The 23230-nt window shown below is 45.7% G+C and overlaps 1 protein-coding gene across 4 annotated transcripts in view; it reads left to right on the forward strand.

Moving 5' to 3' along the window:
• Positions 1-582: 582 nt before the first annotated feature.
• Positions 583-23230, forward strand: part of IL1R2 (interleukin 1 receptor type 2) — a 33375-nt gene continuing 10727 nt past the window's right edge. The window contains exons 1-5 of one of the 4 annotated variants that reach the window (XM_021680293.2): positions 621-669; positions 15435-15544; positions 16582-16709; positions 17483-17747; positions 23020-23200. In XM_021680293.2, coding sequence (XP_021535968.1) covers positions 16643-16709; positions 17483-17747; positions 23020-23200 — 513 coding nt within the window. In that variant the 5' untranslated portion in view covers positions 621-669; positions 15435-15544; positions 16582-16642. Of the gene's footprint in view, positions 670-9109; positions 9184-15434; positions 15545-16271; positions 16362-16581; positions 16710-17482; positions 17748-23019; positions 23201-23230 lie in introns of those variants that run through there. The other 3 variants (XM_021680291.2, XM_021680292.2, XM_021680290.2) reach the window with 3 other exon arrangements.

A 23230-nucleotide genomic window follows, 5' to 3' on the forward strand; every position in this document is an offset into this window, starting at 1 on the left:
CAGAGGAGACATCAACATAACCTCTGGGCCTCTCAGGGGGAGTGAGGAGACATTTGTTTTGTACCGACATGACCTAGGACCGAAGTTCCATTTCCAGAGGACAAACTCTTCAGTTCGGCAAATCCCACAGGTGGTAATAAAGACTTGGAGAGTCACCCCCTTCCTTCACTTAACAATTAAACATCATATAAGACTGGAAACCGGGGGACACAAAGCTTAACTTCCCTCCTATCCCCGAAGGGATGTTCCGTGGGGGCGAACATCAACTGTCCCACTGGCTAAAGACCCCAAGACCTCCTTTCCTCTTTGATGGGGCCAGGGCCAGCGAAATAGACATCACTTTAAAACCACCTCTCAGCTGAAGTATGTAAGTTTTAGCGAGTCACAGAAAAAATAGGGAAACTTACGCACAGTTTCCTTGGCCACTTCCCCATCTGAGTGATCATGCACCCAGTGCCGTCCCCCGGAGGGTGCTCCCCTATGAGGAGGGAAAAGGTGTGTCCGCAGCCACTCAGTCAGAGAGAGTGACACAAGCCCTATTAGGAAATCCCTGGAGGACGGGGATATAAATCCTGGCCTGGATTGCGGAGTTTCCACTGAAGGTAAAAGTCGGGCCTGGCAGCCTTCCCCAGGCGAGAAGCAACAAGGTCAAAGAATGCAGGGCTGCAGGTAAGAGGCTTTTGAGAGAGAGAGAGAATGGGAGAGAGAGGGAATGAGAGAGAGAGAGAATGAGAGAGAGAGGGAATGAGAGAGAGGGAGTGAGAGAGAGGGAATTACAGAATGAGGGGGAGAGAGAGAGAGGGAGAGAAATCTGGGGGTTAGGACTCTTGGATTCCATTTCAGGATGGAGATTCAGGTGGCTTTCCTGATGTCTCTGGACCTTGGGTGCCTTCGCTGGGTGGCATTCCTCATCTCTTCAACCTTTGTTTTTCGGAAGGTGACCCTGACCTTCTTGGGCTTCAGTGTTTCTGTCAAAAACGGGCTAGATCAGAGGATTTCTGAGGATCTTCTATGATTCGAAGTGACAGGCAAAAATGCTGTGGGATCCAGTTAAAGGAGATTCATAGCTGCAGACAGGTCACCTTGGGAGAGGCTGTGCCTATGAGGCTTACCCTGAATTTAGAGGTTTTCTTCTTTGGAAGGTCAGGGGGTTTTCTGGTATGGCATGTTTTCTTTTTAAAAGTAGGTGTAACTTTTCTCATACTCGAGCTTTCAGACCTGGCTGAGCGCCAGTGCTCCGGGTTGTCTTGGAGGAGTAGCAAGCGGATCATGGTGCGAAAGTGTGAGCCGTGGGACTAAAAGGTCTGTGTTCAAGTTCTGACTTTGTCTCTTCCTAGCTGTATGATGTCACATGTGTGTCCATATCGTAACTGTCCTTAAAAAATTCTATACTCTAGTGAATAAGGGGTACCATCTGAATAGAGATCATCTACCCAGTGGCCAGCAGCTTGCCAGTAATTGAAAGCCAGGAAGCATTAAGCTTACCTTCATCCCTTGCTTCGTTCTTGTGAAATAATAACACTGGGTACAGTTTTTTAAAATAAAGTTGCTTTTTATCCTCAATTATAATTAAATAAATTGCACAATTTATTTTTAACATCTCAGTGTCCCCATCTGTAAAATAGTGAACTCAATGGGGAGGATCATAAGGTGGTGGGAAAAGTAAATGAGTATGAATCATGTAAGGCACTTGGAGTAGCTTGGCACACCGTGGGTGCAGCCGAAACGTTGGCTCTCCTCTTCGGCACTCTCTCTCGAATCCCTCCTTGGAAGTCCTTTGCTCCTCGTGGAACCCCAGCTCCCTCAGGAGCCCCCTACCTCGTGGCCCCCAGCTCTGCCACTGATGTGCTGTGATCCAGGTCAAGGCTCCTCTCTGTCTGGGTTTCTTCTTCTGTAAATAGGCAGTTGAGTGACTTGATCTTGCAAGGCCCTCCTAGCTGTGTGGGGGCCTGCAGTGGGATGCTGCCAGCTTCCATCTCTGCAGTTCACCCCACCCCATCAAGCTCACTCTTGCCCTGGCCCGTCTCTCTGAGCTCTGCCATCCCAAGAGGGCAGTGGACCCCTTCCTACAGGCTCAGGGCGATATCCCCACATGCAAAACAGAAAGAGCACCTTCTCTCATATCTCATTAGTTTTGTCTGGTTCCATTGCATTTCCAGTGTTTTAGCCTCTTTGGTTACCCTAAAAGGCCAGCAGGAAGCTTGGATAAGGTCAGAGGAGCTGGGAGGACAGTCTCTGCCCCATTTGTTCCCAGCTGCCTGGGAGCACCTCCCAGGCCCTACCAGCAGGTGTCCCCTCAACCTTCTGACTCCCGCCAGACTTCACACCCCAGCTGTTACACAACAAACCCCTGTGTGATCAAGACCCTCAGACCCCGTCCCCCCTCCCCTCCCCCAGGCTAACAGAATCAGTGTCACATGCAAACGCAACTGACAAAGCTCGAGTTGTATGTGTTTGAGTTGTCTTTTTCTGTTACCATTACCAGCTGGACAGGGGCACATGGTCATGACAGTGGCTTTGGCCAGTGCTTTTCAACCTTGAGGGTGCATTAGCACCCCTGAGGCTTAGTAAGCAGACTGCTGGATCCACTCAGATTTTGATTCAGTACTTGTGTGCAGGATGTCCGAGGTAGAAGGTCCCAGGTGATGCTGACGCTGCTGGTCTGGGGACCACACTTTGAGAACCACTTCCTTAGGCGATAACAAGAGGTTTTACATCCAGTGGCAAACTGACCAGGGAGTTGTTTCAGGACAAGAACGTTTTGAGGCCATTTTCAAAACAGAACTCACAGGGACCTGCCGGGTGTGACATGAGGGCTAGAGGCTGGAGGTCTTAAATAGGAGAGTTCTATTTAACAGATGGGCAAACAGGCACAGTGGGAATAATAAGTATCTCAGTGTCTGGAACTTGACCTCAGGCTCCTACCAGTTTTGTTCTCCACTTATGAAGGAACAGTGCTTAACATAGGAGGGAAGAAGGCGGCAAAGGGCAGCAAAAAGATGAAGGGAATATGGAAGCTTCTGTGCCCGGCTGATGGGCCAAATCCAGCGAGGCCACAAGAGAAACAGTGATGGAGTTGTTGATCCTCTAGCATCTCAGAGTCCCTGCTCCAGTGGTTCTCAGCCCTGGCTGAATATTACCATCACCTGGGGAGCTCTTAAAAATCCCTGTACCTGGAACCAGTTACATCATTAATGTTGGGGGCTGGGACCTGGGCTTTAGTAGTGTTTAAAGCCTTCCAGGCAGTTCTGATGTATAACCAAGGCTGAGATCCACTGCACTATTCCATCTCTTACACTCCTTACTGTCCCACCTTTTATTAACTCTTCAGGGACTCCTTCTTTCTTCCTTCAAACCCTGTGTTCTGAACCTGTAATTTATCTGATGAATTTCAGATAAATGGGCATTTTAGTCACCAGTAGCATGAACAGAAGTCTGAGAATCTGTATTAAACTCCTCGCAAACGTTTCTGAAACACACTTTGGTTAAGAACCTCTGTTTCATATTAAGCATAAATAATTTCCTAAACACAAAGAGGTGAATGATTATGGCATTTGATTGTGGGCCAAAAGAGTCCAACTTGGGGCACCTGGGTGGCTCAGTCGTTAAGCGTCTGCCTTCGGCTCAGGTCATGATCCCAGGGTCCTGGGATCGAGCCCCGCATCGGGCTCCCTGCTCAGTGGGAAGCCTGCTTCTCCCTCTCCCACTCCCCCTGCTTGTGTTCCCTCTCTCACTGTCTCTCTCTCTGTCAAATAAATAAATAAAATCTTAAAAAAAAAAAAAAAGAGTCCAACTTAAAACCAATTATCTTAAAACCAGTAACTTAGCTTCTGGATGTTGGTTTCACTCATCAGATGACAGGGATAGGGTAGGGAGCAGAGGTTCTTTGCTATTGTTAAGGATCTCTGGAAAGTGTTCATACCACCCAAAGTTTTCATGAAACGTCAAGGGGAAATTTAAGAATACGTGGACTTCAGTGGGGATTTCAAACTTGAGTGTACTCGGGGACCACGCAGTAGGTCAAACCTGTGAGGCTATGAGTGATGAGGCCAGTGGCCAGCTGGAATGAGCTTGTCTTTTGGGAAAGACATTCGGTGAAGACTAACATTAACATTATGGCAGAATAATGCATACTCACAAGCTGAACTGGCCCAGGTCCCAGTTCGTGATTTGCGGACTGGCTTTGACAGCTTCTCACAATATGATCACATACCCTCTGAGTGAAAGGGATGAAGGGCAAATCCTGGCCCTCCCCCCACTTTTATTTGTATTTCCTTAGAGGAGTTACTTAACTCCTGTAAGCCCCAATGTCTTCATCTCTGAAATGAAAATAATAATACATAGTTCACTCAATGTTGGGGAAATTAAAGGAAACTTTTGCCTACTGCCTGGCATTTATTGATGTTCAGTAAATGTTAGCTAACATCACCATCTTCAATATCACCATCATCAGATTATACAATTCTGACAGCAAAATTTCAGAAACCACACTGAAGGGCTGCAGTGATCAGGGCACAGGGATTTAATATAATCTCTGCTCTCACTCCATGTAGGCATCTGCCTACTCTATTTAAGAATAAGCCAATCTAGGGCGCCTGGGTGGCTCAGTTGGTTAAGCGACTGCCTTCGGCTCAGGTCATGATCCCGGAGTCCTGGGATTGAGTCCTGCGTCGGGCTCCCGGCTCAGCGGGGAGCCTGCTTCTCCCTCTGACCCTCTCCCCTCTCATGCTGTTTCTCTGTCTGTCTCTCTTTCTCTCAAATAAATAAATAAATAAAATCTTTAAAAAAAAAAAAAAAAGAATAAGCCAATCTAAAGACCAGAGCTTCTCAACTGCCTAGAAATCTTGTGGATATGTCTGTAATTCCAATGCCTAAGTCTGAGGTGGAGCCTGAGATTTTGCATTTCTTCACAAGTGATGCTGCTGGTCCATGGATCACACTTTGAGTAGCAAGGCTTCAGAATATTTGGGCTAAGGTTTTCTTACTTGGGAGCAAGGAAGAAGTGAATGTAAAGCGTTGGAAGGGTCCTGGATATTGTAGAGCTAATAGTCATCAGACTATTTTTTTTTAAATGTCTGTGGTAGGCAGAGTTCTAAGATGACCCCCACTACCCATGTCCTTGTATAACTCCCCCTCCCCCGAATGAGGGTGCACTATATGGATGTGATGGGATATCACCCTCATGATTAGATTCGCCTTATACCACAATTGCAGGTATAATTTAGGACCCTGACAAGTTGACTTGAAGTTAATCAAAAGGAGTTTTCCTGAGTGTGCCTGACACAACCAGGTGGACTCTTTAAAAAAAAAGGTCTAGAGGTCAGAGAGACACGAAGCAACATCTGATGCTGCTCTATTGGCCTTGAAAAAAAAAGCAGTCTTGTTGTGGAAATGGCCACAGGGCAGGAAACAGTGCGCAGCCTCTAGGTGCTGAGAGTGGCCTTGGCTGACAGCCAGCAAGAAAGTGGGGACCCCAGTTTATACAATCACAAGGAACTGACTTCTACCAATAGACACATGGAACAGAACCTTGGGCTTGGATAGTCTGTTACACACTCAGCAGAGACTTCATCCAAATTGAGACCAGGCATCCGACCCGCGACAGAATGACTAATGAATGGGTGTTATTTTAAGTCACTGAGTTTGTGGGATTTCTACACAGCAATAGAAAACGAATACGATGTCCTAATTCTTCTCTTTGATTGCTGTACCTATCAGTCCAAGGTATAGACAACCTAAAACATCTCAGTAGCTTAATACGACACAAGTTTCTCTGGCTCGTGCTGTATCAGTGTCATTGGTCAGCTGTGTCAGACCACGACAGCGTGTCATAGCCACTTGAGGGCATTTTCAAAAGAGAACTCATGGATACCATCTGTTGGATTGTTTTGACATGGGTGCCAGGGTTGGAAATAGGTGTTTCTCCTACTTAACAGAAGGAGAAACAGACATGGAGACACAACGGAGTGGATCCGTAGATGGAAGTAGACCTCAGCCTCCTATCGGGACGACCTGATAATCCTATGTGGCCACCATCAATAAACAAGGGCTCGGAGAAAAGGGTATTGGAGGGTAGGGCACCAGAAATGAAATGCATAGGCTTGGAAGTGACCCATGTCCCTCGCATTTACTTTTCATGGCTATAACCAGTCATGTGGCTATGCCTCACTTTAAGGTACAGAGACGTGGCATCTTATGTGTACCCCAAAGTAGAAAAGTACCAGATATTGGTTGGCGTGAGTCTGTCTACCATGGCATGTTGCTCAGTTAGGTGGGAGTGGCAGGGGAGGAGGCAGGATCTCAGACCGTTCAGCTTCACAGATCTCTTCTTGGCACTGGGGCAAGGTGGTCGGGTGTCGAAACGCTGAGAGTAACCAGAGGGGCTCTGTGTGTGAATGGAACGCTCACTCCCAGCCACTCCCTCCACAGAGGAGGGCCAAGGGCTTCTGGGGACTTTTTGGGTCTGTGGAAAACCCAGTCAGTCTGGGCTGTCTTCAAGCTAAATAGTGAGCTTTCTTGTGGCAAGGGATTTCCCCACACAGTAGAGATAAAAATTGCTTGGGTTTTCAATTGTTTGTTTTTGCTTGACTTTTATCTGCTCGTATGGACATGCTGAACACAGGGCTGGGGTAAGCTGCCACCTTTTGTGACCCTCAGAGGATAAGCCATTCTGGGTGGGCACATTTTCTAGAGATGGAAGATGATCTTTCAATGCATAAAGAGAAGATCCCCCCTTTTTTTGACAACTTAATTTTGGAAGGAAATATTTCTTTTTTTTTTTTTAAATATTCTATTTATTTATGAGAGAGAGAGAGAGAGAGAGAGAGAGCACAAGCAGGGGGAGGGGCAGGCCGAGGTAGAAGCAGACTCCCCGCTGAGCAGGGAGCTGGATGTGGGAATTGATCCCAGGATCCTGAGATCATGATCTGAGCTGAAGGCAGACGCTTAACCGACTGAGCCACCCAGGCGTCCCTGGAAAGAAATATTTCTAAAATATACGTAGCATGGTGAAAATTTATACTCACTGCAAACTGATGCCAAAAAATATACCTTTCATAACTTTTCTAACAGGAATCTCATTTGGTGTTCGAGGTCCCTTTTCATTAGGAAAGGGGCATTAAACCTACCAGTACCATGTCATCCCCATCTTGCTGGCTCACATCTGCCTCTCTTAGATTTATTCAGTCTCTTTGGGGGTAAATGCTCAGGCTTGCAGAGTTTCTCACCTATTGCTTTCTTCTAGCCAGGAAGGAGTCTGAGAGTAGGGAAGCCATGTCCCCAGGGCATGATGGGGAAGGTGGCAGTCCACACCTGATGGCCTGGGGCCTTCACTGGTTTCCAAGGAGATGTCCCTGAACCTGGCTGGTCATGGGCTGTCCTGCTGAATCTACTGCTGAGGTCTGCATCTGGGAAAACCCTCGGTCTGATCTTGCAGCTGGGTCAGAGCCACCACAATGGCCAACTTGGGCCCACTGTGCCCCTCACTGGCTCCACAGGCTCTCTGTGTCTTGGCCACGGCCATGGCCATGTTTCTCCCCTGGCTTTGATTGACTACTTATGCAGGTGATACTCAAAATATTTGACAACCAGCAGGGGGATGAGCACCTACCAATCAGAACAGATGCTACAGTATCTGTTGCTAGACCATGAGGATCTCCGGGGAGCCCCAAGAAAGGCATGGTAGCAGAGGGCAGAGAGCTTAGGGCTTAAGTGATACTTACCAACTGGTGGAGACATGTTTCCGTATTTGGGCACACTGCTCCTTATGGACTGAATATCCAGCTCCAGGTCACTTTGTCCTTCATCACGGCAGCCCCAAATTAGCCCAGATCTCAGTTTACCTCCCCTTCCCGACAGAAAGCACAGAGAAATATCCAGATTTCTTCCCTATCAGTGAGAAACTGAGGCTAGCAGGCCTTCTGTCTCTTTGCATTCGGGTTTTGAACTCAGAGTCGGGAGCCGGCCAGTATGCCTACTTCCTCTTGTGGTTTCCTTCCTTTTACCCTGGAGCCCCCCAAAGCCTTTTCTTCTACTTCCCCTTCCTACCAGGGAGGAATATGTCACATGCACTTCCTTCCCTCCTTTCTGAGGAGGGCTTTGCTCTTCCCTTTTCTTTGGGCCATAGTGGCAGAAGAATTGGAGATAGTAAGAGAAATACATTGGAAGGTAATTAAACTATTATCCTCATCACATACGTTATGCACTGCTCCAACTTAGAGAAAGAGGATTCTGAACAAAATTTAACTGTTCTTCGTGATTCAGGGAAATCCTCACGAACATCAACCGTTTTGTGCTGTGACACCCTCATACCCTCAGTCAGGCACGGGGAGGTGGAGGGGACCACTGGTGTCTGCTCTTAATGGCTCCTGATTGCTGTGCTTTTTGGTTCTTGCACTGTCTTAATGTTTTTCTTTTCTCCCCCCGCTCCACATCGCATCTGTCTTAATGTGTTTCTGTCTCCTGTGTTATTGGGCCATCAGCTGCCTCTCTCTTCCCTGGGTGCTCTCTTCCGCCAGCCCACTCCCTCTTTCTAATTTGCTACCTCTAATCTGCTTTTGATTAAGCGTTCTGGTCGTGTACTGCTGCATAACAAAGTGCCCCGGAATTTAGCAGCTTACAACAAACATTTTATTATAACTCATATGTTCTGTAGGTCATGAATTTGAGAGAGGCACAGCCAGGTGATTCTTCTGTTCCACGTGGTTTCATTGAGTTCAAGCAGTGAAACTCGGCTAGTGAAGAGACCCTTCTGGGGAGTCTAAGATGGCTTTACTCACATGGCTGGTGCCTTTGAGGGGATTCCTGTGAGGCCAGACATAGCTGGAACCATGACTCAGACCCTCTACATGTGGCCTCCCCTACGAGGTGGTCTCCGGGTAGTTGGACAGCTTACATGGTGGCTGGCTTTCCCCAGAGCAAGCATCCCACGGATGCCAGATGGAAGCATTCACCCAGCATCATTCTGTTGGTTAGATACCAGTCACAGGCTGGCCCACATTCAAGGGAGGTGAGTTGGACTCCACATTTTGATGGCAGAGTGGCCCCGTCACATCGCAGATGACCACATAAGATGGGCGATCCTGTGGTGGCCATCCTTAGAAGGGATAATCGCCACTCTGAGAAGCGACAACACTCGTAGACACAGAGCAAGAGGTGCTGCAAGAGAGCTGCCAAGCTGCTTTTGTGAGTAAAATATCCGTGCCTTTGTGCCAGGATCTTATTGGCTCTCTTTTAGCTGTTCAGGTCTTTCTGTCCTTGTTTCCTCTGTCTGAGTTATATTTCAGGTGGACAAGTTTTCTGGATGACTGATAATTCAAATATCTGAGGTGTTTACTACATACACTCAGATCATAGGAGGGTGAAAGCCACCTTCAGCTTAGAGGGTGTGAGTCCTGTCCCATAACGGCACAGAGTGTCTGGTTCCTGACTAACGTTAACCAGAGCGTAGCCTGACGGAGCTAGGACCCCCATCCCCAGGAGAACGCAGAAATCTTGAGTCCTGGCTCTGCTATTTGCTGGCTTTGAGACTTATACAAGTGAGTTGATGAGATTTGGCGGTTATCTGATTGAGGCCCCTGACTTGGTGCTTTAGAAATGGAAGCTGTGCCCCGGGCTGAAGCCTGAGTGCAAATCCAGACTGATTTGGAAACTTCAGGACTTCTAGCTGCTGGGAGAGACCTGGGAGCTCTCAGCAGCTCAGCCCTTGTATTTATTTTAGAGATGAAGAAACTGTGACCCAGATTGGGTAAATTGCTAGCGGCTTGCCTAAGCTCACATAGCTAGTTAATAATGGTAGAGTGAATCCAGCTTCCAGGAATCTTCAGTCTCCTGCTCTGGGTGCTTCAGTGCTCTACCGCTAACATGTCTGTCTGGATGAAGGCATCAGAATGCCATGGCAGGCGTTGACCACATGTGTGCATGTACTTATGATTGTGTGTTTCCGTGTTAAACACACTTCTATGACATGGATTTAGGCATCAGGCTTATTGATACCACTAGGTAAAGCTGAACACCTTTCTAAGTAGTAGCTGGTGTTAGGTAAGTTATTGACTATGGTACCCAAAGTTCTCAGGCCGTGGGATGGACCTTCAGCAGGACTTGGTAAGAATGCAGACAGGGGAGCTCTGACTTCTCCCTCAGTTCTGTCAGTTGCGTGCTCCTGAGAACGTTACTCACCTCCTGAACTTTGGGGTCCGCTTCTGTAAAATGCTACCCCTTGTTGAGTGCTTTCTCTTTGCCAGTGCTGTGCCGACCTCTGTACGTATCACATGCCATCCGACCCTCCTGTGCTACATGCCAGGCTGCAGCCATTTTACAGATGAGCAGACCGAGTCTCTCAGAGGCAGTATGATCTACCCCTGGCACCGAACCACCCAGCTGGCCCACAAGGGAGGCAGGACTCACATTTGCTCTACCAGACTCTCAGGTCTCTCATGTGCTTTCTCCAGTGCTGTCCTGTATAGACTCCCTAACTCTCAGGACTGCTGCGAGATGCAGCTAGACTTCTGAGCTGCCTCGTGGGGTAGAATCTGACCGAAGAGTGGAGTTTAGGTGAAGGCAAATTTGCGTTCTGAATTGACAGAAGTTTCTGATCATGTGTACTTCCCAAGACTGGAAGTGTTCATCCAATTGAGGGGTAAACTTGGCCACCTATGGAGGATGCCTGCTTTGGGAAGACGGCTAGGGTGGGCTGCTAAGCTTAATGGCTTCTGAAGCCCCCTCTAGCTCTGGGTTCTGGTGCTTCTACAGGGCAGAGAAGGAGTACTAAGGCTGAAGATTGTGTTGACTCAGGTTTGCATTCCACTTTATCATTGCATTAGCTCTGTGGCCTCGGGTAAGTTACTTATCTGTTATGTATCTGAGTCTATTTCCATTGCTTCATGTTTATAATGGGGATGATGCAGTCTAGGAGGCTCATGAGTGGTGCTCTCTGGAATTGCTCAGAGTAGAAAATTGCTCTTACACAAATACCAGGCTGGGAGGACTTGAAGCCTGGTGGATTCATACTGTGGGTGTCAAGGGCCTCGTGGATGGAGTTCCACATCAGTCATTTTGCAGGAGGATGGCAATTATTCTGAGCTAGAGGAGTGGTCTTGTCAGGGGCTAGCCTGTGAGAGGGCCTGATGCAGGAAGAAGGTGAAGGAAGTGTCTTTGGTTGATGGTCCAGTCTGCTGGGGGCTCTGAATGATTTGGCCTTACTGGGAATGCAAAGTGTGACCAGAGGATTCGAATGAGTGGGGAGATGAGTTGGATTGATTTACCGAATCTCTTAGTCAATGTTTCTTGGGGCAGAAATTGGCCAAGTCCAATAGGTTTGACAGGGAAAGGGTACTTTCAGAGAGAAGGGATACTTGTTGGCAGAAAGTAAAATATAAAAAGAGCCTATAGCGCTTAGTGGAGCCAGGTCTTAGTTAGCTTCTCTAAGTTTTCCCTTTGAGATTCAGCCCATTGTGGCCCAAAGATGGGTCTTCCTGTGCCATGGCCCCCAGGAAACAATCCTGTCTCCCCAGGCCCCACCAGGGTCAAGGACACTGAGGTGCTCTCATTCTGACACGGCCATGCAGACCAGAAACAGTCCCATTATGCTGCACTGAATTCCCTCAGTTCTGAGGGAGGGGGTGTGTGTGGTGGGAAACTAGTTTCTCTCTTTTCTGTAGAACCAAAAATAATCTGTGGACAATCCGTCAAGGCTTCTGCTTTGAGCCAGTGTATTTTCAAAAAAAGCTGCCTCAAACCTGGTCCTATATTTCTCTGCCTCTGAGGTGTATTATTAATTAATTTATATTTATTTATTTATATTTATATTTCCTTATTCCCCAAACTCTTCATGTCCTGTGCTTTCCAGAGACTGAGTTCCCAATACTTCTTATTTTGCTTCTGCTTTGAATTTTAAAAAATTTCCGAGCTTCACTTTGATGCAAATATTTATTTTCCCATGGGTGTCAAAAGGTTTTATAACACACGCCTGCCACAACGTGTGTCGGTTTTTAGGGATTTATTTTACAAACTGGAGTTGACGAATGGTATGCGTCAGGCCTGATAACTATTTGACTTCATTAATATTCAAGATCTGTCACCTTTGTTTTGCTTTCGTGGATGACTGTACCTCCTGACTCAGAGATGGACAGTTGCCTACAAACATCCAGTAACAAGGTGAAAAGGGAAATAAAGTATAATCTCAGTGAATTAAGAGATATATTAAAGTAGACTGTAGAGTAAGATGTTGAGTCACTTTAAATGCCTGAAGATTTATCTCTGGAACTATCATTCTATCATTTACTTACTAATTTGTTTTCAGTCTGCTAAAAATGTGTTCCTCCATGCGTTCTAAAGTCTTTAGGGGTGAAGTGTGAGGATGTCTGCAACTTCCCTGTGTTCAGGGGAAAAATATGTATGTGTATATATATATACATATATGTATGTGAGTGTGTGTGTAGATATATATATATATAGAGAGAGAGAGAGAGAGGACAGAGAGGGAGAGACAGAGAAAGGGAATAAAGCAAAATGTTAATAATTGGTGAATCGAGGTGAAATACATACTGGTGTTTTACCATTCTCAAGGTGAAGCAAACAGCTAGATACTCTTAGGCTCTGTGTCCCATCTGTGATCAGGAGGCTGAGCCCGGAGAGCTGGGCTCAGTGTGGTGCTAACAGCTCTTTCCACCTTACTGTGTTCTTTCTGCTTCTCGAATTCTTCACACATTGTTGGTCCTTTCCTTATGCCTGGACCTGCTTTTTGTCTCATTTGTCGGTTTTCAAACACTGGGTGTAGTAAAACATGGTTGTGTGACCACAAAAAAAAAAAAAAAAAGTCACTCAAATTCTTGGAACCGGCTGCCTTTAAAATTTCTTTCTTCCAGTAAGAAGGTCAACTGAGATTCAAGCAGAAATTCAAATTGTCTGTAATTTAAAGATACATCAAAAGAAAGTAGGGCAGGAGAGGCAAGTTTTGCTGCAAGCCTCGGCAGAACAAATTCTCTTTCCTTCGGGCCTGCCAAAGACTTACTACTTCCCACACTATGGCAATTTTGGTTCCAACTTTTTCCTGGGGTTTTGATGATTGAAAGTGATCTGTGTTTGTGGTTTAATTGCCTGAAGCCACTTCCTGAAGAGATCACAGTGAAGCAGCTGTTTTGCCAAAGTCCTCAGAGGGAAACCAACACAATTCCCTTGGCTGCAGGGGTTCCCGAGGTGGGGGGGTTGGAGGAGGGCCAAGAGGGGCTGGGGAATGGCCGTTGCTTGAGGAGGACATTTTAGGATTTCGTTCCGCTGGAACAGGGTCCTTGTTGAAACATCTCTACTTCTCACCCTGACCACACGTGCCATTTTGAGAAGAGCGTTAATGTCCAAGGCGCTTTCAACACCTGGAAAAGAAAGTGAGGGGCCTAGATTTCTCTAGGACCCCTTCTGCTCGGTAGCTCTGTGAAGCCTCAGCTAACCACCACCCCTGCGTGGACACAGCCTGACTTTCTGCTGTCAAAATAATTTTAAACTTGGTTACAAACCACATAATTCAAGGCAAAGCCTGCACCTGTCTTGCGGGGAGCTCCCCTCCGAAGGGAGGCTGCTCAGCTCCCCCTGCCTTTGAGTTGAAATGACTTCTTAGCGTCGATCTTCAGAACTGCTTGAAACTGTTGAGTATCAGAAAGCGCACTGGTGACAGCCCTACCTGGCAGGGCGCCTTCCCTGGGGTCCTTTTCATAAACTTTGGAAAGTTTGCATATTGGGATTAGGTTTGGCGGTGTACGGCAGGAAGCCTAAACATGTTAAAAAAAAAAAAAAAAAAAAGATAGTCTAGGGTGGGAGAGCAGTTCCACGAAGCCAAGCCACCGAGGACTCATGCTCCTGTCTTGTCGCCCCAGCACTGTCAGCAAGTGGTCTGTGCCTGTGGCCCAACGTGGTGGCTGCAATCCATCCACCACATCCATACTGAGCCAGCAGAAAGGAAGACCGGTGGAGACTTTGAAGTCTTTTGAGGAGACTTTGAAGTCAACTTCCCAGGAGGAGCCTACTTTTCCACCTACGTTTTATTGGCCTCAATTCTGTCACGTGGCCACTTCTAGTTGCAGAGGGGGATGGGGAACGTAGTCTGTGTGTGGGCTAGTGATGTGCTGCGTTGAGTCAGGGCTTCTATAATGGGTTCTATAATCCGTCCTCTCATATCCAGGGTGGATATTAGAGGAGGAAACTAGCAGCATCTGTCATAGAAACTATATTTTTGAAGAGTAAGGGCTTTGGAATCAGTAGTCCTGGGTTTAAACTTCAATTCCTGCTTACAAGCTGTAAGATATTAGTCAAGCTACATAACCTCCTTAATCTCTTCTATTATATGATCGATCTGTCAGATTGGCATGATATTCACAACACGGGGGTAAAATGAGAGAACAGATGCTCAGTATTCAGCTCAGTAGCTGTCACTGTTACATGTGTGCCTGTGTCCCCATCTTTGACTTCATTCACTTATTGGGATATGTGGTATTGGTTATACATGTGTATTTGATTCCAACTTCTTTCACATACTTCCTAGAGAACCAGTGAGTCTGGCTGGGACCAGGACAGTTGGGGACGTGAGAAGCTAATGTGGGTGCAGAGCACAAAGCAACTTAGTCAATGTCGATGTGATGTTTATGCTAATCAAGTGGCCTGGTTAACCTGAGGCTGGGGTTAGTGGTTAAAGTTACAGGATATATTTGTGTTTCAGAAACATGTGAAGGATAGGACCATGCAGAAGCACGAAGAGTTTAGGGGAAACAGCCCTGGGGCAGACACCCAGCTAAGGGGAAAATCTCAGGTCATTCACTACCCGCTCCGGCTCCGCATCACCAGAGGGGGAGTTCGTTCAGACTGCAACTCTGAGTTCATGCCTTCTGATGAGCGAGGGCTTCTAGCATGCAAGGGTTACTTCCTCAGTTTGCCAACCCGGCCCTGGCCACTTAACGGCCATCTGGGTTTACTGTGAGACATTCAGAATGGTATCTCATCCAGGAACAGGGAACAAGTTAAACTTTAAGGAAATGGGGGAGGGGTGGTGGGAGGGAATTTTTTTTTCCTGGACTCACTCATCACTTCCAATTCCCTGCTAGGGTTCTGATCATAAATATTCCCTGGTATTTTCTGGGACTGGGTATCTTGTAGGCCTTGAGGGCTATGAACAAGACCAGGCCTCTCTTCTCAAGGCTGTCCCCAGCCACGGGGAGCCAAACAAGAAACAGTCATGGTAGGCGTCCTGGTTGCTCCCACGTGTTTCCCCTCCTGGTGTAACTTGGAACTCCTCCCACTAGAGGTGGGGGTAATTTCCCTGCCCCACTGATGGCAGCTCTGGCCACGTGACTTTCTTTGGCCAATGGAATGTGGGGCAGACGGGAGTGAGCTAGTTCTGGGCAAGGCCTTGAGTGCTCTTGCCCACATTGCTTGTGTTTTTGCCATTGCAGGAGAGGATCATCTCCCAGGCAGTCAAAGGTCCAGGGAGGATGAGAGACACATGGAGCTGACTTAGAGCCCACCCAAAGCCTGGAGCCAAGCCTAACCCAGCCTGATCTAGGTCAGATCCACAGACTTGTGAGCCAGAATCGTTTTACACCATTGGCGTGATCGCCTTGGTGACTGTTTTACGCATTTCAGTGTTGAGTGTTGAGGTGGATTGCTGGCAGTATTGTTGGGACACTGGGGAGCTAATACAACAGGTAATTACGATATGGTGTGAGAACTGCAGGGAGATTAAGAGGCACCTGGTGCTCTGGTCTCGGGGAGGTATGTGGCCAGGAGTGCTTCATGAACTTCATTACACATAACTTATTCACTATTTGGACCTTATTTCTCTCCCCTCCCCCACCCCAGCATGCTCTAGACCAGAGAGTTAGTGGTGTATATAATATATATAATCCAACAGTGTATGTCGGAATTGTACATAAAGTAAGAGCTAATCCATAAAGACAATAGGAAAAGTTCTCCAACAAGTAAAATATGAGGACCTTTTGACTTCTAGTGATTAATTCACTCATTCATTCATTCAACAAATAGAAGTTAGGGATATAGCTGTGAGTAAAATAAAGTAAGATCTTTGAGCCCATGAGCTGGCATTCCAGAGGGAGGAGACACGGTTGATGATGAATGCCACAGAGAGCAATAGTGTAGGAAAGAAAAATGTGGAGCATTGAGGCAGAAGGGTGGTGCAGTTTTACACAGGAATGTCAGGGAAGACCTCACCATGAGTGATGCTTGAGTAGAGACCTGAAGGAGGAGAGAACCTGAGCAGTGGCCATAGCTGAGGAAAGAGCATCTCAGCGCAGGGCAGGGAATGCTAAGGCACACTTCAGGAGAGACACTTAGGATATGGAACATCTATTCCAAGGCACCTTGTAAGTACTCTGGGGATTTGATGTTAGGTGTGCTCAGTGAATATAGCTATTGAGGAGCAACTCCAAAACTTGGGCATTTTTCTCGTTAAAAAGTCTAAAGTCTAGGCAAAAATTTCCATCATCAGGTGAAGCCTCTAGAACCTGCTTCCGGGACCGTCTTCAAGGTGTTCTCTCTCTGGCTGTGTGTGGCTCCTGGTGACCCCTCTGTCTCCTCCTATAGGCTGTGGAGTGCTGGACCTGAGATCTCCACCTCCTGTGTCTTCCAGAAGTTGCCAGAAACAATGTTCATCTTTTACATGTTGGTAATGAGTGTTTCAGCCTTCACCATTCAGCCTGAGGAACACGCAGGTAAAAAATGAGTCTTGGGGCGCCTGGGTGGCCCAGATGGTTAAGCGTCTGCCTTCGGCTCAGGTCATGATCTTGGGGCCCTGGGATGGAGCCCCACACTGGGCTCCTGGCTCAGCGGGGAGCCTGCTTCTCCCTCTCCCTCTGCCTCTCCCTCTGCTCATGCTCTCTCTCTGTATCTCTGTGTCTCAAATGAATAAATACAATCTTTAAAAAAATTGAGTCTATCAGCTGAAGAGAGCTTGCCTGCAGCTTCTCTGGGGAAAATAGTTGTTTATCTAGTGAAGTTGGTTGTTTTCAAAGAGCAAGATGGGACAGATCCTTCCTCCTGCCCATCTCCTCTGTTGCACGGAGCTTGCTGTGGGCATCAGTCATTCCTGCCAAAGAGTGAGCCAAGGAAGTGGTGCTTTTGCCCTCAATAAAAGATGCTTTTAGATTTCAACCACATGTCTTGTCACAACTAAGCTCTTTTTCTGTCTGAACTCAGCCAAGATCTGCTTTTAATGTTAAGGAGTCAACAAGTGAAGAATATGACCCAACTTTTTAATCATTTTTTGTCATCCTGTGAACCGGATTTAACTTTCCCTACAAAATTTAAATTGGAATGGACAGAAGCCCTAAAGTTGTTTTGGGGAGTTTTGAAGTCATTATAACAGGAGGGGCTAATGGGGCCCCCAGGGTGCAGGTCACTTGTTAGGGGCACTCGGCTTCTTCAGATGTGCCCATCAAAGGAGGTTTTGGACCCAAAGCTTGACTGTGGTCTCCCTGTCCTTTAGTGGCTGCAGAAAACTGCGAATTTCTTGGCAAGCATTTCAAAACCGACTTCAGGGTAGAAGGGGAGCCTGTGGTCCTGAGGTGCCCCCAGGCGCAGCTCTGGTTGTGGGCGTCTGTCAGCCCCTATGTCAACGTGACGTGGCGTAAAAACGATTCTACTAGAAAGGTCCCTGGGGAAGAAGAGACGCGAATGTGGATCCAGGATGGTGCTCTCTGGATCTTGCCAGCCTTGCAAGAGGACTCTGGCACCTACATCTGCACTATCAGGTAAGCCCTCCCAACCCCCTGGGACTAGGGTAGGAATGGGTCTCCTTCCAGAATGGGCTTCTGCATGGTTCTTCAGTGATGACCTGGATTTCAAAATCCAGTGCATAGGTGAGAAGCTACCTTTTGTCCTCTTCACTGTTCCTGAATACCTCCTACCCGAGAACCTTCCCCAGATGTCTTCATGGCTCTTTCTCTCTCTTCACTGAAGTCTTTGCTCAAATGTCACCTCTTTGGAGAGGACTTCCCTAGCTACTTTACCTAAACCAGTACTCCTGACACACTCTCTCTTTCCCCTGCTGGTGTTTTTTCCTCACCTGACACACTCATGTGTTTACGTATTTAACGTTGTCTATACCCCCATTAGAATGTAAACTCTAGGTCGACAGGGACTTGATCCATTTTGTTCATGCCTGTGTCCACATGGACAGAAGAAATCGATGTAGAACACTGGATGAGACTTTAGGAATGAGTTCATCCAACTGCTTATTGTACGTGTGAGGGGACCAAGCTCACTTATAGTGTTCCCAGGTGGTAGGTGTGGAGCTGAGACTGGAACCCACAGCCCCTGATGTGGGGTGTAGCCCCCTTCCTCTTTGTCCTGTTGCTTTTTTTTTTTTTAATTGTGGCAACATATGCATAACATAAAAGTTATCATCTTATCCCTTTTTACATGTACAATTCCGTGTGTTAAGCACATTCACATTGTTGTGCAACCATCACCACTGTCCATCTCCAGAACTCTTCATCTTCTTACACTGTGGCTCTGTGCCTATTAACCACAAACTCCTCCTTCCCCCTCCCCCAGCTCCTGGCAGCCCCCATCTATTGTCTGTCCATGAATCTGACTGCTCTAAATACCTCATAGGAGTGGAGTCAAGCAGTATTTGTCCTTTGGTGATTGGCTTATCTCACTGAGCACAGTGTCTTCAAGGGTCATGCATACTGCAGCGTGTGTCTGAATTCCCTTCCTTTTTAAGACTGAATAATATTCCATTGCATAAATATACCATATTTTGGTTACCCGTTTATCTGTCAGTGGACACTGTACCTGCCTTTTGGCTATTGTGAGTAATGCTGCTCTGATGATAGGTGTACAGAGATCTCTTTGAGTCCCTTTTACTTCTCTTGGGTACAAACCCAGGAGAGAATTGGTCATTCTATGTTTAATTTTTTGAGGAACCATCATATCGTTTGCCACAGTAGCTGCTCCATTTTTACATTCCCACCAGCAGTGCACACGGGTCCCAGTGTCTCTACATCTTCACCAACACTTACTATTTTCTGGGTTTTTCTTGGAGAGGGATAATAGCCATCCTACTGGGCATGAAGTGATAGATTATTATGCTTTTGATTTGCATTTCCCTAATGACTAGTAATGCTGAGCATCTTTCCATGTCCTTTATTGGCCGGAACTCTATTCAAGTCCTTTGCCCATTTGTAACTTTAAAATGTTTTTGTTGTCTTATTATTTTACATTTCTTTTAAAAATTGAGATATAATTAACATGCAGTGTTATGTTAGTTTCAGGTACAGAGTATAATGATTCAGCAGTTCTGTACATTTCTCAGTGCTCATCACTGAGTATACTTTTAATCCCCTTCATCTATTTCTCCCATCCCACCACCCATCTCTGACAACCACTAGTTTTTTCTCCGTATTTAAGAATCTTTTTGTTGTTTGTATCTTTTGTTCTTTGTTCATCTGTTTTGTTTCTTAGATTCTACCTGTGAGTGAAATCATATGGTATTTGTCTTTCTCTGACTGATTTATTTCACTTAGCGTTATCCCATCTAGATCCATCCGTGTCATTGCAAATGGCAAGATTTCATTCTTTTTTATAGCTGAGTCATATTCCCGTGTGTGTGTGTGTGTGTGTGTGTGTGTATCACATCTTCTTTATCCATTCTTTAATCAAGTTATTTGTTTTTGAATTGTAGGAATTCTTTATGTATTCTGGCTCTCAATCCCTTCCCACATGTATGATTTACAATTATTTTCTCCCATGCCATGGGTTGCCTTTTTACTCTTTTGATAATGTTCTTTGATGCACAAAGGTTTTTAATTTTGATAAAGTTCAATTTATCTGTTTTTTCTTTCGTGGCCTGTGCTTTTGATGTCCTATCTAAGAAATCATTGCCGTATCTAATGTTGTAAAGATTTACCCTGTGTTTTCATCTAAGAATTTTTATAGTTTTAGCTCTTATGTTTAGGTCTTTGATCCATTTTGAGTTAAAGTTTATACATGGCGTAAGGTAATGGTCTGACTTCCTTCTTTTGCAAGTGGCTATCCAGTTTTCCTAACACCTTTTATTGAAAAGACTGTCCATTCCCCATTCAGTGGTCTTGGCAAAGCTTGCTGCTTCATGCAGGAGAAAGCTGTAGGTGTAGTTAGTGTTGGTGATTTTAAACCTTGCCTGGCTAAGTTCTCCAGAAAGGATTAGGACAGACTGGGAAGTAGTGTCCCTGGTCTTCTCTCTTCAGCTGCTGCCTGTATCTTGCCCCCAGGCTCTGCCCACTCCTTCTACCAGCCAACTTTAGAGTCTCTGCACATCTCATAAACCTGCTTGATTTAAGGAGAAACTGTACCTACGAGTATTTTCATTTAGAAAGAGAACCAAAGAAAGTGCATTCATAGCACAAGGGAATTACTGGTGAATGGGAGAATTTCAGACAATATCAGCCCTAGTCAGTCCTAGATGGTGTGTGTGTGTGTGTGTGGTGTGTATGTGGGTGGATGGGTGAGTGTGTTCAGTCCTGTCAGTGAACCCTGCCTAGGAAATAGGTAGGCGGTCTCTTATTTCCATATCAGGGCAATGTGGATATCTGATTTTACAATAGCTATAAACGCATAGTTTTTCTTTCCTTTTAGTACAGAAAATTCTAACGTTTTCCTAAGGAGCACTACTAGGAAAACTTAAGAGTGTGGTAGAAAAAGAATGGAATTCGGAGTTGGAATGGTATGAGTGTAAATCCTAGCCCTCTCATTTTCTAGCCAGTAGGACCTTGGTCTTCTTACTTGGCATTTATGGATCTCAGTTTTCTCCTCTGTAAAAGGGTTTGTTGGGAGAGTCCTTTGAAATCACAGCATGCGAAGCATCTAGTTATGGGGAGCATCATAGAAGATGGTCAATATATACATCAAAATGCCTTTTCTTTCCCAAAGGCAATACTTATTGATTACTGAAGTGATAATATGCAAAAATCAGGGAGATGTGAGCTGAGTCATGTTTGTCTTAAAGTTTGTTTTTATCCTCGATTTAAAAAATTGTATCTAATACCCTTATTTTATTTTCTATTCTTTTTTTTTTTAAAGATTTATTTATTTATTTTAGGGGGGGTGGGCAGAAGGAGGGGGAGAGAAAGAGAATCTTGAGCAGACACACGGCTGAGTGCAGAGCCTGATGTGGGGCTCGATCTCACCACGCTGTGATCATGACTTGAGCTGAAATCAAGAGTCAATCAACCGACTGAGCCACACAGGCACCCCTTTATTCTCTGTTCTTGTAGAAAAAGAGAGATCTGAGATTGAGGGGGCGCAGAAGAAATCCCAGGGTCAAGGTTTCTTAGCATGTGAGAGAGTCTCCCTGGCTGGTCTTTAGAACTCTCTTCCAGCTCTAAGATTGGGATTCCAGCAGAGTGAGAATCACCAACGGTTGCCCTAATACCCCTTGGCAGTTACTAACACAGCCGTGTTCCTGTGATTTTTATAATCTTCTGATCTAGAACCCACTGTCAACCAGGGTGGGCAAGTTATGCTGCTAAATCAAACAGCCCCCCCAAATCTCAGTGGCTTAAAACCACAAAGGTTTATTTATCACACATGCAACAAGCCTACAAGCCCATGATGGTTTGACAGACAATCAGGAACCCAGACTGAAGGAACAGACATTATCTCAAGTGTTGGTTGTCGTACCAGAAGAAGACATGTTTTAGAGTGTCTCGCTTGGATATTGAAACTTTGGTGTACAAGAGACACACATACATCCCATGGACTAGAAAAAGTCTTATAACTGTACCCACCCACAGTGGGGCCATGATGTGTAATTCCACCATTTGCTCAGAGTGGGGGAACTGGACACACTCGGTGAACAGCACTAATGACCACCACCCCACCATGTGGGGATGCCACACCACACGGAGAATGTGAGTGGTGATCAAGTTATTCCCCACCCATCAGTCTTTTGAGTTATTTTCACAGACTGTCTTGCCCACGGGGAATTACCAGATCAATAATGTGAACAGGTTTGGAACTCTCGATATGTGTAGTAAGTTTGGTTTCCGGAGATATTGCCCGAATTTACGGGTTTTCCCAGAGCCTTCCTTGGCTTCTAACCTTGGTTTGACCTCCTTTGTAGCTCTGCAACCTTAGGAAATGACTTCATTTCTGCATACCTAATTTTCCTCACCTAAAAATGATATAATAATAATTCCTACCTTGTAGGGTTGGAGAACAAATAAAATAACATATGTAGAGCACCTAGTACAGACCTCTTCCTGCTGGTAAAATGACTCTTTTCAGGTGTGCGCCGTTCTTTAGACTTGTCCTCATTTGCCTTTCTTTGACTTACAGCGAGATTATGTACTTTTCAAGGTGATAGTTAGCTTTCTGCATTTCTTTGTGCCTAAAATGTTTGTTCAGCTTTTTCTTTTTTTTTTAACCAGACATGAAATATAATATTAGATAATGGTTTTATCTGTTTGAATTAATTCAATTCTTTTTACTTTCAGGTAGCAAGCTTTTGTCACTTAGTTCTCTCACGTATATTTGTCACATTTTGTTCGTTCTTTAGATATAGACTGTTTTGCCTTTTGCTGTGCAGGCCCTTCCCGCCGCCCCCCCCCCCGCCCCGCCCCTCCTTATACAGCACATTCTCATGGTTTCTGTTGATTATGTAGCCAGGAACTTACTTAGCTGAGATAACTATATTTTTATGTTTTTCTGTTTTTTCCCCATGTTTCTATCAGTGTTATGCCTCTGCCCTTTCCCCAGTTCTAAGGTCTTGATAGAATTATGATATTGAGGTTAGAGTTAGGCGAACCAAAAAAAGAACCCCAAATTAAAAACAAACTTGCCAGGTTCATTTCCCCCATGCAGTATTGCAAAAATATTTTAGAGATCTTACCCAAAGTTCTCCGCAGTTTTCTGAAATTTGACTTCAGTTGATAGATGATTCCCAGAATTTAATGGGATTGGGGAAATTATTCTCAATTTCATTTAGCGTTGCTGTTATTTTGCCTTATCATTTATTATGCTTTTTTCCCTTGACTTCAGAAATGCCTCTTACTGTGATGAAATGTCCATTGAGCTCCGGGTTTTCGAGAAGACAGAAGCTTCCCTGCCTTTCATATCGTACCCGCAAATTCTAACCTTGTCAACCTCTGGGTCCTTAGTTTGCCCTGAGCTGAGTGAATTCACCCATAACAAAATGGACGTGAAGATTCAGTGGTACAAGGTACCTCTTTAAAAAATTGCTACTTTAATT

The sequence above is a fragment of the Neomonachus schauinslandi genome, chromosome 10 (genome assembly GCF_002201575.2).
Source record: "Neomonachus schauinslandi chromosome 10, ASM220157v2, whole genome shotgun sequence".
NCBI lineage: Eukaryota > Metazoa > Chordata > Mammalia > Carnivora > Phocidae > Neomonachus > Neomonachus schauinslandi.